Source organism: Crassostrea angulata, chromosome 2, assembly GCF_025612915.1.
Source record: "Crassostrea angulata isolate pt1a10 chromosome 2, ASM2561291v2, whole genome shotgun sequence".
Taxonomy (NCBI): Eukaryota; Metazoa; Mollusca; class Bivalvia; order Ostreida; family Ostreidae; genus Magallana; species Magallana angulata.
In genome coordinates, this window is record NC_069112.1 from 48,861,275 (window position 1) to 48,877,938 (window position 16,664).

General features: G+C 40.2%; 1 protein-coding gene across 1 annotated transcript in view; it reads left to right on the forward strand.

Moving 5' to 3' along the window:
- The window catches only part of LOC128173818 (uncharacterized), a 139,829-nt gene that overhangs the window by 115,142 nt on the left and 8,023 nt on the right, over positions 1–16,664 (forward strand). Inside the window, exons 2-6 of the mRNA XM_052839488.1 lie at positions 13,739–13,831; positions 14,159–14,239; positions 15,083–15,256; positions 15,419–15,493; positions 15,635–15,955. Coding sequence (XP_052695448.1) covers positions 13,753–13,831; positions 14,159–14,239; positions 15,083–15,256; positions 15,419–15,493; positions 15,635–15,955 — 730 coding nt within the window. The 5' untranslated portion in view covers positions 13,739–13,752. The remainder of the gene's footprint in view (positions 1–13,738; positions 13,832–14,158; positions 14,240–15,082; positions 15,257–15,418; positions 15,494–15,634; positions 15,956–16,664) is intronic.

The following is a 16,664-nucleotide window of genomic DNA, read 5'->3' on the forward strand; positions in this document are numbered from 1 at the left end:
GGTGCAACTTCAAGTCTTTCTGCAGGTAAGTCTGCCATCCTTTGTTCTTCTTGACGACCACGCAGCTTACGACACTTAACACAGTTATGTATGAATGAGGTAATTATCCGTTTGGCACCAATCAACCAGAAGCCTGCATTTCGGATTGAACCCTCAGTAATCTGACGACCCTGGTGATAGACTTTTTCGTGATAATGTCGTATAATTAGGGTAGTAACGTGGTGTTTAGGAATGATGACTGGATTTATCTGTGCTGAGTCCAACTTGGCATTTCTTAGACGACCTCCCACACGTAGTAGTCCTAGATCATCTAGGTATGGAGATAGCGTAAGTATGTTGCTGTGCTTTGGGAGTGGCAATCCAGATCGCAAAGCCGTCATTTCCTTGGGAAATGCTTCTTCTTGAAGAGTCTTGATAATGAAGGTTTCAGACTCATTCTCAGAAACTCGAGTAGGTTTGCAGTCTGTTGTTCTGAATCTTACAAGCTCCTTGAGAATACGTACTGCTCTCTTCAAACTTCTCCATGTGGAAAACCTCTCAAAATGGTGACTTCCGAGTGTCGCCTCTGATTCAACAGCAGTTTTCAATGACCTAACTTCCTTGTCATCTCCTGGTGACACAAGCGGAAATGAAGTTTTCTCATCTGTGTGCTCTAGGAAGTTTTCTGGGGGTCCATTTAACCACAGGCTGGTTTGCAAGTTCACTGCAGGTATAGAGCGTGTAGCATCATCTGCCGGGTTAAGATTTGTCGGTATATAGTTCCATTGACTAGGGTGTGTAAGACGTCTGATACTGTCGACACGATTCCTGACATAAACGTAGAATCTCTTAGTTTCATTATTTATGTAGCCAAGCACTACTTTACTGTCTGTAAAAAATTTCACTTTCCGTAGTTCAAATTCAAGTTCATCAAGAATGGTCTCGTAGATTTCAACACCCAAAACGGCAGCGCACAGCTCCAATCTCGGAATAGTGTGGCCGTGTTTCGGAGCTACTTTAGCTTTCCCCATCACAAATCCTAATTGTGAGTTGCCGTCTTCATCTAAGGTCCTGAGGTACGCCACTGCCGCAATGGCTTTCTCTGACGCGTCGGTAAACACATATAAGTCCTTAGGACAGCCTTTTCCTGAAAGGGAGTTGTAAGTGCGTGGAATGTTTACGCCTCCCAAGGCACTAAGGGTTTCTTTCCAAGAATCGAATTTAGACCGGAAATCATCTGGCAGTGGTTGATCCCACTCCACTGGCTCCACCATTGCTTCACGTAGCAGTAGTTTACCACCAATAGTCACGGGCGTCGCGAATCCCAAAGGGTCATATAGTCCATTCACAACAGAGAGAACACCCCTTCTGGTATAGGGTTTCTCTTCCACATGGACACGGAAGGTAAAGCTATCAATGCGAAGGTCCCAGCACACTCCTAAGCTCCGTTGTAATGGAAGATCATCATGACTGAAGTCAAGATCCCGGAGGTCCTTGGCTAAATCTTCCTTATCGAAAGCTGACAGAACTTCACTCGAATTTGAGCAAATCTTGTGCAGCCGCAAGTTGCCTTCTGTTCTTAGTGCTTCTTGTGTTCGCTTCAGGAGACTTATGGCTTCCTTCGGAGAAGAGAGAGAGGTTAAGGCATCATCGACATAAAAATTCTTCTCGACAAACTTGCGAACGTCATGCCCATACTGGTTTTCAGCAATTTCTGCTGTTCTTCTCAAACCGTACGTTGCTACAGCAGGACTCGGACTGTTTCCAAACACATGGACGCACATTCTGAACTCTATAATCTCTTTCTCAACGTCGTTGTCTCTATGCCACAGAAACCTCAAATAATCTCTATGCTGCTCCTTGACTTTAAAACAGTAAAACATCCTCTGGATGTCCGCCATAACTGCTATAGGTTGCTGTCTGAAGCGTAGCAGAACTCCCAATAGGCCATTGGCAAGATCAGGTCCTGACATTAGAACATCATTCAGAGAGATGTTTCCATATTTCGCAGAGGAGTCAAATACACCTCTTATCTGCTCAGGTTTTTGGGGGTGGTACACACCAAATAAGGGTAGATACCAACATTCCTGATCCTTTGCTAGACCTTGAGCAGGTTCCGCATGTCCTTCGCTGAATATCTTTTCCATGAACTCTGTGAAATGTTGTTTCTTAGTAGGGTTCTTACGAAGACTGTCCGTCAACATCTTCGCTCGTTTCAAGGCTTGTGGTCGATTGTTTGGCAATCGTGGTCTCTGTTTCTTAAAAGGAAGAGGGGCTGTCCAGCTTCCCTCGCAGTCCTTTTCTAATTCTTTGTCCATAAGACTAAGGAATTCTGTATCTTCAATGGATAATGCTATCTTATCGTCATTTTTCGTTTTCACGAAGATGTCACGATTGTTGTGAACTTCGTTGTCTCTGAATATCTCTTTGGTTTCAAAGACATTTTCACATGGCTCAAACATGGATGGTCTGCCATTTCCAAGGGTGTGGATCTTGTTCACATTCACTATTTCTGGTTTGTGAGTTCTGTTGAGGCAACTCTCACCTACTATCACCCACCCCAGACGAAGACGTTGGGCATATGGAGTTGCTCTTGGTCCGAGTCGTTGCTCGAGGACATGGTGGGCATCTAACAGATCTCGACCAATCAGTAGTAGTATATCAGCTTCCTCATCAAGGGCGGGTATATGCTGTGCTATACCCCGTAGGTGAGGGTAGGACATGGCCACTTCTGGTGTTGGAATCTCAGTTCTTATATTAGGTATCCCGTCACATTCCATGACTGTTGGAAGCTTCAGTCTGACGGTTCCATCTAAGGATTCTACCACTAAACCAGTTGCACGTCGTCCCTGTGAAGGTATCGATCCACTGCAAGATGTCAGAATGTATTCTGCCAACTGACCATGAACTCCTAGTAGGTCCAGTAAATGCGATTTCCCAAGGGATCGATTGCTTTGGTCATCTATGACGGCATAGAGTTTAACAGCAACATCAGGTTGACCATCTCGATACACGCGGACTAGAACAGTTTTTGAACAGGACTTGCCGTAGTATCGTGCATCTCCGCAAACTTGAGTACACTTGGATTCAATGTCAGGCTTTGAATTCCCAAGGGTGACCTCCCCGCCATAGGCCGATGAGGGTTTCATAGTCAACGGTGGCAATGGAGGGTGTAAGGCTGTAGGATGTGTTGCACTGTCACACTCTGTACATTTCATGTCCCTCTTACACAACCTTCTAATGTGGCTTGTGGTCTCACAACATTTGAAACATATGTTATTGTCTTTCACAAACGCTCTTCTCTCCTCCAAGGGTTTTGCTCGGAAGGTGCGACATTGGTTTAGCGAATGTTTAACGTGATGGATAGGACACTCAACAGTATCTTTGTTAGTTTCACCAAATGTCTTCTTTGTAGCTATGTTAATGTTCTTGGTGCGGTGAATCACTTTCTCAGTTGCCGCATAAGAATTGGTCTCGTACTGAAAACTAGGATCATTTTTCACACGACTAATGTCTCTCACAAATTCTACAAACACTGAGAACGGTGGAAATGATACGCTGTGTTTTTTCTTAAAGTTCACAGCATGAGTTGTCCACTTCTCTTGAAGGGCATGTGGAAGTTTGTTTACGATTGGCAGGATTCCTGAAGATGTGTCGAAGTACGCGAGCAGAGTGGAATATTCAACGTTGTCCTTGACTGCCTCTATTTCTGACAAAATGTCGCTCAGCTCAAAAAGCTTTCTTACTGTAACAGTTCGCAAATAACTGCCAGTATAACCCAAAATACACTGAACATCCACTTTATTGTTGCATGTGTATTTATAAATGGTAAGAAACTGAAAAAATAACAAAACATAATATTACAATACAATCTCTGATAACAAAACAGACAATAGAATCATACAGGATTGTGTCAGGTACTGGTGACCATACTTTTAAAATTCAAACAAGGTTTCTCTTAGAAATCTAGTAAAGTGAGCAAAATACACAAATTTAGCTATTTATACAGCTCAGTTATCTCCTACACAGTAACTTATGCAGACTAAATAAAATACACACAATATCATGTCACAATCTAGCAATACACATTTTTACCTATGTATGAAAAATACTCACCTAATCTAGCATATGTTTACAAAAAGTTTACACGTGTAAGACGTAGAAATAAGTCTCGAGAATAAAGTTATTATACTTAGAATGAGATAAGAGTGCAATTTGTTCAGTTACGTATCAAGACTAAAATCGTTTCGAGTTTCCTCTACACACTATGTAAACAATAATACTATCTTTTTGCATGTATAAAGTAGTGAATAATCAATTTACACAAATTCTAATGAAGAAAACATTATGAAAAACACTTACGCTGTGCGGGACATATATGACTGTAACAGTACTAATAGATATAGATAGGACGAGAGAGATGTATGTGTGCTCGGGAGCACATGGTTCAACGTACATACAACGTTCCTTTACGACATGACTAAATATCAAGACCGGACAAATTTGGAAACAATAAAAATTACTCCGGAGACGGAACACTCCCCGTCTGATATCAGTTTGATATCACCTTTAAATGAACAGATGTAAAAAAGGAATTACACTTGGTAATAAGAAATCTACCCAACATCTCTTACAATAGGCTGTTACCGGCATCAGGCACAATACAAACAATGCATTTACATAATAAACAATCACTACTCAGACAAAAGGTAAACAACATCATTAACAGATCTTGTAAACACTTTTCTGTCTTGTCCTGTGCGAAGGTCTACTTTGCGGATTTTGCCGTCGTCACTTGCATAGGCTCTTACAATGATCCCGACTGGCCAATCATTCCGGTGTAGTGCTTTGTCTCGCAGGAGAACCACATCGCCTTCCTTGAGATTTTCACGGTCCTGTTGCCATTTTCTGCGACACTGTAGAGTAGGAAGGTATTCATTTTTCCAGCGTACCCAGAATTGGTCAGCAAGGTACTGGATACACTTCCACTGTTTCTTGTACAGATCCTTAGGACAGAAGCTGTCTAACTGGAAGCACTGTACGGATTGATTGGTTTTCATTGTAAGCAGAGTTGCTGGTGTCAGTGGCATTGGTAGCTCTGGATCGGGTGACACTGGCACCAAGGGTCTCGAATTCATGACTGACATTACTTCCGCCATCAGTGTGGTGAGCACCTCGTGGGTCAAACGTTTAACATCCAGGAGAAGAGAATCCAGAATTCGACGTGCTACACCGATCATCCTCTCCCACACTCCACCCATGTGGGAGGAGTGGGGAGGATTGAATATCCAGTTGATACCATTCTCTGTTAGGTATTCCTTGATTGGTCGGTCTTCTGTACTTATCACCGTGGCATTCAAATCCTTGACGGATCCGACGAAATTAGTTCCGCAGTCCGATCTGATCAACTTCACCTCACCTCTGACAGCACAGAAACGTCTCAAGGCATTTATGAAGCATGAGGATGTCATTTCTTCTAGAACCTCAATGTGGACGGCACGTATAACAAGACAAGTGATCATCAGTGCCCATCTCTTGGAGTTAACTTCTCCACCACGCGTTTTCCTCGTAGATATTGTCCAGGGCCCGAACACATCAATGCCAATATAAGAGAAAGGCGGTGCAACTTCAAGTCTTTCTGCAGGTAAGTCTGCCATCCTTTGTTCTTCTTGACGACCACGCAGCTTACGACACTTAACACAGTTATGTATGAATGAGGTAATTATCCGTTTGGCACCAATCAACCAGAAGCCTGCATTTCGGATTGAACCCTCAGTAATCTGACGACCCTGGTGATAGACTTTTTCGTGATAATGTCGTATAATTAGGGTAGTAACGTGGTGTTTAGGAATGATGACTGGATTTATCTGTGCTGAGTCCAACTTGGCATTTCTTAGACGACCTCCCACACGTAGTAGTCCTAGATCATCTAGGTATGGAGATAGCGTAAGTATGTTGCTGTGCTTTGGGAGTGGCAATCCAGATCGCAAAGCCGTCATTTCCTTGGGAAATGCTTCTTCTTGAAGAGTCTTGATAATGAAGGTTTCAGACTCATTCTCAGAAACTCGAGTAGGTTTGCAGTCTGTTGTTCTGAATCTTACAAGCTCCTTGAGAATACGTACTGCTCTCTTCAAACTTCTCCATGTGGAAAACCTCTCAAAATGGTGACTTCCGAGTGTCGCCTCTGATTCAACAGCAGTTTTCAATGACCTAACTTCCTTGTCATCTCCTGGTGACACAAGCGGAAATGAAGTTTTCTCATCTGTGTGCTCTAGGAAGTTTTCTGGGGGTCCATTTAACCACAGGCTGGTTTGCAAGTTCACTGCAGGTATAGAGCGTGTAGCATCATCTGCCGGGTTAAGATTTGTCGGTATATAGTTCCATTGACTAGGGTGTGTAAGACGTCTGATACTGTCGACACGATTCCTGACATAAACGTAGAATCTCTTAGTTTCATTATTTATGTAGCCAAGCACTACTTTACTGTCTGTAAAAAATTTCACTTTCCGTAGTTCAAATTCAAGTTCATCAAGAATGGTCTCGTAGATTTCAACACCCAAAACGGCAGCGCACAGCTCCAATCTCGGAATAGTGTGGCCGTGTTTCGGAGCTACTTTAGCTTTCCCCATCACAAATCCTAATTGTGAGTTGCCGTCTTCATCTAAGGTCCTGAGGTACGCCACTGCCGCAATGGCTTTCTCTGACGCGTCGGTAAACACATATAAGTCCTTAGGACAGCCTTTTCCTGAAAGGGAGTTGTAAGTGCGTGGAATGTTTACGCCTCCCAAGGCACTAAGGGTTTCTTTCCAAGAATCGAATTTAGACCGGAAATCATCTGGCAGTGGTTGATCCCACTCCACTGGCTCCACCATTGCTTCACGTAGCAGTAGTTTACCACCAATAGTCACGGGCGTCGCGAATCCCAAAGGGTCATATAGTCCATTCACAACAGAGAGAACACCCCTTCTGGTATAGGGTTTCTCTTCCACATGGACACGGAAGGTAAAGCTATCAATGCGAAGGTCCCAGCACACTCCTAAGCTCCGTTGTAATGGAAGATCATCATGACTGAAGTCAAGATCCCGGAGGTCCTTGGCTAAATCTTCCTTATCGAAAGCTGACAGAACTTCACTCGAATTTGAGCAAATCTTGTGCAGCCGCAAGTTGCCTTCTGTTCTTAGTGCTTCTTGTGTTCGCTTCAGGAGACTTATGGCTTCCTTCGGAGAAGAGAGAGAGGTTAAGGCATCATCGACATAAAAATTCTTCTCGACAAACTTGCGAACGTCATGCCCATACTGGTTTTCAGCAATTTCTGCTGTTCTTCTCAAACCGTACGTTGCTACAGCAGGACTCGGACTGTTTCCAAACACATGGACGCACATTCTGAACTCTATAATCTCTTTCTCAACGTCGTTGTCTCTATGCCACAGAAACCTCAAATAATCTCTATGCTGCTCCTTGACTTTAAAACAGTAAAACATCCTCTGGATGTCCGCCATAACTGCTATAGGTTGCTGTCTGAAGCGTAGCAGAACTCCCAATAGGCCATTGGCAAGATCAGGTCCTGACATTAGAACATCATTCAGAGAGATGTTTCCATATTTCGCAGAGGAGTCAAATACACCTCTTATCTGCTCAGGTTTTTGGGGGTGGTACACACCAAATAAGGGTAGATACCAACATTCCTGATCCTTTGCTAGACCTTGAGCAGGTTCCGCATGTCCTTCGCTGAATATCTTTTCCATGAACTCTGTGAAATGTTGTTTCTTAGTAGGGTTCTTACGAAGACTGTCCGTCAACATCTTCGCTCGTTTCAAGGCTTGTGGTCGATTGTTTGGCAATCGTGGTCTCTGTTTCTTAAAAGGAAGAGGGGCTGTCCAGCTTCCCTCGCAGTCCTTTTCTAATTCTTTGTCCATAAGACTAAGGAATTCTGTATCTTCAATGGATAATGCTATCTTATCGTCATTTTTCGTTTTCACGAAGATGTCACGATTGTTGTGAACTTCGTTGTCTCTGAATATCTCTTTGGTTTCAAAGACATTTTCACATGGCTCAAACATGGATGGTCTGCCATTTCCAAGGGTGTGGATCTTGTTCACATTCACTATTTCTGGTTTGTGAGTTCTGTTGAGGCAACTCTCACCTACTATCACCCACCCCAGACGAAGACGTTGGGCATATGGAGTTGCTCTTGGTCCGAGTCGTTGCTCGAGGACATGGTGGGCATCTAACAGATCTCGACCAATCAGTAGTAGTATATCAGCTTCCTCATCAAGGGCGGGTATATGCTGTGCTATACCCCGTAGGTGAGGGTAGGACATGGCCACTTCTGGTGTTGGAATCTCAGTTCTTATATTAGGTATCCCGTCACATTCCATGACTGTTGGAAGCTTCAGTCTGACGGTTCCATCTAAGGATTCTACCACTAAACCAGTTGCACGTCGTCCCTGTGAAGGTATCGATCCACTGCAAGATGTCAGAATGTATTCTGCCAACTGACCATGAACTCCTAGTAGGTCCAGTAAATGCGATTTCCCAAGGGATCGATTGCTTTGGTCATCTATGACGGCATAGAGTTTAACAGCAACATCAGGTTGACCATCTCGATACACGCGGACTAGAACAGTTTTTGAACAGGACTTGCCGTAGTATCGTGCATCTCCGCAAACTTGAGTACACTTGGATTCAATGTCAGGCTTTGAATTCCCAAGGGTGACCTCCCCGCCATAGGCCGATGAGGGTTTCATAGTCAACGGTGGCAATGGAGGGTGTAAGGCTGTAGGATGTGTTGCACTGTCACACTCTGTACATTTCATGTCCCTCTTACACAACCTTCTAATGTGGCTTGTGGTCTCACAACATTTGAAACATATGTTATTGTCTTTCACAAACGCTCTTCTCTCCTCCAAGGGTTTTGCTCGGAAGGTGCGACATTGGTTTAGCGAATGTTTAACGTGATGGATAGGACACTCAACAGTATCTTTGTTAGTTTCACCAAATGTCTTCTTTGTAGCTATGTTAATGTTCTTGGTGCGGTGAATCACTTTCTCAGTTGCCGCATAAGAATTGGTCTCGTACTGAAAACTAGGATCATTTTTCACACGACTAATGTCTCTCACAAATTCTACAAACACTGAGAACGGTGGAAATGATACGCTGTGTTTTTTCTTAAAGTTCACAGCATGAGTTGTCCACTTCTCTTGAAGGGCATGTGGAAGTTTGTTTACGATTGGCAGGATTCCTGAAGATGTGTCGAAGTACGCGAGCAGAGTGGAATATTCAACGTTGTCCTTGACTGCCTCTATTTCTGACAAAATGTCGCTCAGCTCAAAAAGCTTTCTTACTGTAACAGTTCGCAAATAACTGCCAGTATAACCCAAAATACACTGAACATCCACTTTATTGTTGCATGTGTATTTATAAATGGTAAGAAACTGAAAAAATAACAAAACATAATATTACAATACAATCTCTGATAACAAAACAGACAATAGAATCATACAGGATTGTGTCAGGTACTGGTGACCATACTTTTAAAATTCAAACAAGGTTTCTCTTAGAAATCTAGTAAAGTGAGCAAAATACACAAATTTAGCTATTTATACAGCTCAGTTATCTCCTACACAGTAACTTATGCAGACTAAATAAAATACACACAATATCATGTCACAATCTAGCAATACACATTTTTACCTATGTATGAAAAATACTCACCTAATCTAGCATATGTTTACAAAAAGTTTACACGTGTAAGACGTAGAAATAAGTCTCGAGAATAAAGTTATTATACTTAGAATGAGATAAGAGTGCAATTTGTTCAGTTACGTATCAAGACTAAAATCGTTTCGAGTTTCCTCTACACACTATGTAAACAATAATACTATCTTTTTGCATGTATAAAGTAGTGAATAATCAATTTACACAAATTCTAATGAAGAAAACATTATGAAAAACACTTACGCTGTGCGGGACATATATGACTGTAACAGTACTAATAGATATAGATAGGACGAGAGAGATGTATGTGTGCTCGGGAGCACATGGTTCAACGTACATACAACGTTCCTTTACGACATGACTAAATATCAAGACCGGACAAATTTGGAAACAATAAAAATTACTCCGGAGACGGAACAACATCATTTTGCCCTGCAAGAGAGCAGTACTGCAGTTATCGTGAAGGGGTTTCAACATGCATTTTATCTTTACAATCTTCTTTCAAAGACTTTATTAAACAAAATACAAAATCTACATAAATCATACACCTCATGCAGGCATCTGAATTTTTATCAATTAGTTGCTTAAGGAGGCTAGGTGGTCAACAGAAAAACATTAAACCCCTCCCAACTTCGTTACATCGGGTACATCTTTGCTAGCCAAGGGTGACGATCCACTCTGCTACTCTTTTCACGAAAAGAGTAGCAGAGTGGATCGTCAACCTTGGCTAGCGAAGATGCATCGGGTATTTTTTTTTAGCAATAACATGTATAAACTAAAATTTGAAAAAAAAAAACAATTTTGATGTATTTTAGCTTTTAAATTTGAGTATTTTCCTAAATCTTTAAACAGAACTCTTCTTCTAACGGAGATCAATACAGTCTAAAAATGGCCACGACCATTTATTCACCACTCAAAATAAGGCCTTGAGCAACTTATTGATAGAACTTTGCATTTCATAAATAACGACCAAAATGTGCACCAAACTTTTTGACAGTAGATATTTGTCGAATATGAATATTTTTAAACAAGTGGCAATTTACTATTGTTTCATCTATCACAGTTTATAGTAAACAACATCTATGAGCTTCGTGAGTGTAGCAAGGCCGATGATATATACAAGACCGTCCTGCACATCTCCAAGCAAAGTCTATTTACGCGACCGTCGTGCAAATAGGTATTACTAAATACAGTGATACATTTATACACATGACCGTCGTGTGAATTAATTAATGAAAATTTGTATGTCAAGATTTTTTGGATGAGTCTGCCCCCCCCCCCCCCACTTTCAAAATCGATGCTACATACGTGCCTGAAATACCTTGATAGATAAAACTGCCAAGTCCTGCGCATGATTTATGCTATCAAGTGTCTTAATTTAAACAAACATGCATGCTTATATAGTTGCTATTAGAATTGATTGTATATGAGCTTTCGAGCTTTCACCTTTTCGTTTATTAAGGTCTTAAGATTGTCACATGACTTCATTGTGAGCATTCCGGAATATTTTACCATTATCCGTTATAATATAAATTTTATGTGATGCATGGTTTTGCCAATATTTTTTAGTTTATACTTGACGTGTTTATATTTAACACATTTTAAGATAGGTAAAGTGGAATGATACCTGTAGGGAGTAGATACGTAGCTTTTATACCGGCAAGTTTAAATTGCCTTAAAATGTTTAAAAACATAAAACAAAGGATTGCAATTAATTTCTAAAAAAAAAAAAAAATGCTTTATTATATAGAAATTAGTAAAAAAAAAAAAAAACTCCTACAGCATGAACAAAATATTTGCAACATATCAATACATGTATTTAAGTTCAATTTGAATTTTTACGTATTAATCTTCAATTTTAAACAAAAATCACACGGATTAAACCATAAAAACATCAAGGGTGGAGAAACATTAAACAATACCTTCGGAAAGCGCGGGAGGGGGGGGGGGGTCGAAATCAACCTATCAGGCTAGCTAATAACATACATGTACAATTGTATATAAGGGCCCTCACATAAAACAAAAATACAAAAGCTTACTTCTTCCTTTTGTCGATGGCATTGCAATGATGTTGAAGGCACTACCTTACGACTAACTGTGTTGACAAACAAAGTGACTGACTGTAAGTGTAAAACATAACAAAGTTCACAATTTTGTCAAGTACCATTAGTTTCGAACTAACTGATTGGGTCTAACAAAGGTGAAGCCGTCTCTTATGAATTAAACATAGACTTATATAATATTTCCTTTTACATTTATTTTTGTTATTTTTCAAGCATTCAATGCTATATTGCCTAATCCATTAGATAAAATGCGGATCTATAGGTGAACAGAGTAATATTTTTTACTTTCGGTCTGAGGTTTCTCTGAATCCAATTCGAAAGCAAAAGTAAATGATTGAACACGAAGCTTGACGACTGAGGTATATTAAAACAGTCACTGTACAATGACCAGAAAGTGGGGAACAGGTCAAACAAGGCAATGTTGAACTTCCTCTGCAAATATTGTTCCCTGGAATTCATTGTAGAAAACATGATGACCATTTGATAAATATCTCACAATTGAACTTTTATGTACTTTCAATCACATGGGGCTTGTGTAGAAAAAAAAAAATCCTTAAAAAAGTGGGTACCTCGGAGGAAAAACCTCTGAAGAACATGTACCTGTACTTTCTTGAGGACTTTTTTTTTTCTACACAAGCCCCCGTGTTTTGTACCAGTAAATTGAAAGAAAGTTAATGGCAGTAACATCTGTTTTATTTTCAAAATACTATACTTAATATAGCATTGAATCATGATTCTTTTAAGTATACAGTCTCATAACTGCAGCAGCGGCGGGTGTGTGCATACAAGTTGAGTACTGTAAATTCCTTATTTTACGCGAGTACTTAACTCTGCGATTTAATCGTTTTCCATCAAATCGCGAGAACAAAAAATCGCAAATGCCAAATTTTTATCATAGTTTCTTATAACTAACATATATCCGAAAAATTTAAGCAAGGTTTTAAAATTCGCAAGATGTGCTTCTCACAATTTTATGCGGATATTAATTCCTCACGTTAAATTAGGAATCTACGGTAAAGTCCGTTAGCACGTCATGAAAATTTGTATGCACACATTGCTGCAGTTATGAGACTGCATGTATACTTCAAAAAATCATGATTTAATGCTTATATTTACATTTTTTAACTTCTTGCCTTGTCTGCAAATGTGATTTATACCTTAAAATCGTATCCTAATGGAAGAGCCACAGTAACAGCCACAAGCGTGAATTTTGATTTCCGCTTGTGACTTTGCTGTTTACAGTGTTCAAAGTTTGTGATGTCAAAATAAAACTCGTCAATTTAACCTTGGAGTACCCAGTGATTATAGTTGTTGCATTTAGATCACAGAATTTTATGGAAAAACACAATTAAATGTAAATATTCTTTGATACATGTGTAACAGGATGGGAGAAACAATGACGGCCCAGACCGGGATTCGAACCCGGCCCCCCTGAATCTCTATAGTCAGGTGCACTACCAACTGAGCTACTTTGGTTTCATCAATATTCGTTGAATACCAATTTTCGTGGATTTCGTTGTTAAGTTGATCCATGAAATTAAATGTTCATTGAAACGCAATTTCTATTAACATTTTGTATTGAAAAGGTCATTGGCCACGAATTTACGTATCCTTGAAACTGTGATTTTCACTTTATCCACGAAAATTGATACCCTTGAATATTAATGAAACCACAGTATCTGGCGCCGGTTTTTGAACCGATCGACCGTCACATTCCTCCCCCCTTAAATGATCTTCGCCCTCAAAGATCTTCCCATGCAGGCTCTTCCCCTGGCAGGAGTTCACCTGTCAGTTCCAGGGGTTGGTCACGGCACCAAATGTAACGGGATGGGAGAAATAATGACGGACAAGACCGGGATTCAAACTTTGGCTTTCTGAATCTGTATTCAGGTGCTCTACCAACTGAGCTATCTGGTACCGGTTTTCGAACCGGTCTGACGGTCACACATGTATACGTACTCTCATATATTCTCTTTTAGAAATACAAGGTGGGATGGAGTGGAATCTTCGGAAGAATTATGAATTCTGTTTGGACCCATATGATGAAGAAGGCGAGACAGCTAAAGGATCAGGTAAGCTTTTGTTTGCCTTAATCATCTGAAAGATGCCATCAAAGAAGAACACTCGAAACAGAGGAGAATGAATGAAAAAAAAATCATATATACTCACTAACTGAGTATTAATTTATCAACACCTCAAGTCTATATAGGTAACATCCAACTCATCCCCCACCCACTCCAATAAATTAAAATAAAAAAGAAGATGAAAACTGGGATAATTATGACTTATAGTTTTTAGTTATGTCTTGTCTGAATTGTTGACTTTGTGATTTAAATGATAGGGAAAGGGTCTCTCATTATTTTTTTACTTTAATATGGATTGAATGTTTATTTCAACAGATTATCTAGAGGAATCGTCACGAAATGAATGTGAAAGAATGAAAGAAAGGAGACAAGCACAAACACCTGTAAAGAAAAAAAGTATGTACACATCCTGTGAAATCATGAAATTTTGTGGGGGCCAATTTTCATGGATTACTTAGATTTTACAGGTTTGTGGGGATGTAATTTGGTGTATTCTCTTAAACCTACATAGGAAATATGACTTTATAAATTCATGGAGGATGTTAATTCGTGGATGAGACACTGGTACCCACGAATTCCACGAAAATTGAGCCACCACGAAATCTAATGATTCCACAGTAGATAAATATTAAACTGTATTCTATACAGGATAATTTTTAGCCCTGTATACAGAGCAAGTCTTCCTTCACTTACGAGCGGTTTGCCCTGTCTTGAATTTGCACAGACTTAGTAAAAAATATATACTATTTCCTATATTTTTAATTAATACGTCACAGTTTTTGAAAAAATGCTCTGAATTCACTCAGTCTTAAATTGGCCTGCTGATATAACAAGGGCAAAAGGAGCGAAAAAGAAGGGGGCGAATATATCCCTGTATACAGTATTGTTTTGGGCTGTTTTTTATAATCAATTGAACTTATGTATCTCAAACACTGGTGTCTCAATTATAGTAACCATTGCATGTATATCTGTAAAACATTGTTTTTAGCTCACCTGAAAGCCCAAGTTAGCGGTTTTTATCACCTTTTTAGCTTACCTGAGCTGAAAGCTCAAGTGAGCTATTCTGATCCCTTTTTGTCAGGCAAGTGTCCATGTGTATACTTTTTACATTTTCGACTTCTTCTCAAGAACAACTGGGCCATTTTCAACCACTTGGCACAAAGTATCCTTTAAGATGGGCTTTCGAGTTTAGATACAAGTTTGTTTACATGAAGGGTCATACATGTATCTTTACTTTAGTGTGGATGCTGGTATTCGATGTGGAGGAAAATAAACACAGGCGCCCAATCCTTTTGAAAAAGGTACTGGACAAGTCAGGACATAATGGAGTGAAAGCTAATCTAAAGAAACATGATAAGGTCCTATATGATGCTGGAGGCAAGCTGCAGGAAGCCTTTATAGTTAGTCAGTCAGGTAAGTTTGGGTGTCATTTAATTGCATGGGGCCTGAGACCAACATGACCAGTACATTAAATTTTTTGGCCCTATTGGTATAAAATTCATATTACTTGAATTGTGGTCTTTGTGAAAGAAATGCTTAAATATTAACATCAAAACTCCATTATTATTTCCACAGATAATAAAGAGGAACTTGATAAGAAGTATGAAAAGATGGTGGCGTTGATGAAACAAGTCCAAGAAGAGAGTAGCGGTAGGTGCATAAGCATTGGTTTTTTATTTGAGTTTAGGTCACTTCATGTACATAGAGTTATAGGTTTGATCTGCCAAAAAAAATGTGGTTCTTGGTGTACTTGTTTGATATCCAATTTTTATAAAAAATATTCTGTTGTAGGCAATTTATGGCATTACACCAAGGTGATAGGTGGGGGTGTGTTGGCTGGTGGCCTTGCGGTAGCAGCGGCACCTCTTGCCTTGTCTGCGGCAGGTTTCACCGCTGGTGGTATTGCGGCAGGATCATTTGCTTCACAGTTGATGTCTTGGGCAGCCATTGCTAATGGTGGTGGTGTGGCAGCCGGGGGGTTGGTTGCAACTTTACAATCTGCAGGGGCTGCTGGGATAGGGTTTTTCTCAAACTTAGTGATTGGTTCTGCAGCAGGAACAGCAGGGAGTGCCCTAGCCCATACACTCAGCGAAAAACCAGGATCAACAGAAGGTTTGTATGACGTTCAGTTGCGTATACCTACATGTATCTATACTAGGGATTGTGTAATCAATAAGTTAACCAATTACTTATTAGCTCACCGGAGCTGGAAGCTCAAGTGAGCTTTTTCTGATCACATTTTGTCTGTCGTCCGTCTGTCTGTCTGTAAACTTTTCACATTTTCATCATCTTCTCAAGAACTAATGGGCCAATTTCAACCATTAAGCCAGGAAAGCTGAAACTTGCATGGAAGCATCCTCAGGTAGTATAGCTTCAAAGTTGTGAAAATCATTACCCCTGGGGATAGGGTGGGGCCACAATGGGGGGTCAAAGTTTTACATAGGAATATGTAGAGTAAATCTTTAAAAATCTTCTCAGAAACTAATCAGCAAGGAAAGCTGAAACTTGTACGGAAGCATCCTCAGGTAGTGTAGATTCAAAGTTCTGAAAATAATGACACCCCCGGGGGTAGGGTAGGGCCATAATGTGGGGCGGGTCAAAGTTTAACATAGGAATATGTATAGTTAATCTTTAAAAGTCTTCAGTCAGCCAGATGATTCTTTATAATTGTTAAGACTTTGGCCCCAGGACAAATCTTTGGCCTCACAAGAAGGTTCAGAGTTTCATGTATATAACCCATATATAAACAATTGTTAAAGATCTTTTGAGAACTGCAGTACTCAACATGTGATATGACTATCAAATCGTCCTGTTAGAAAAG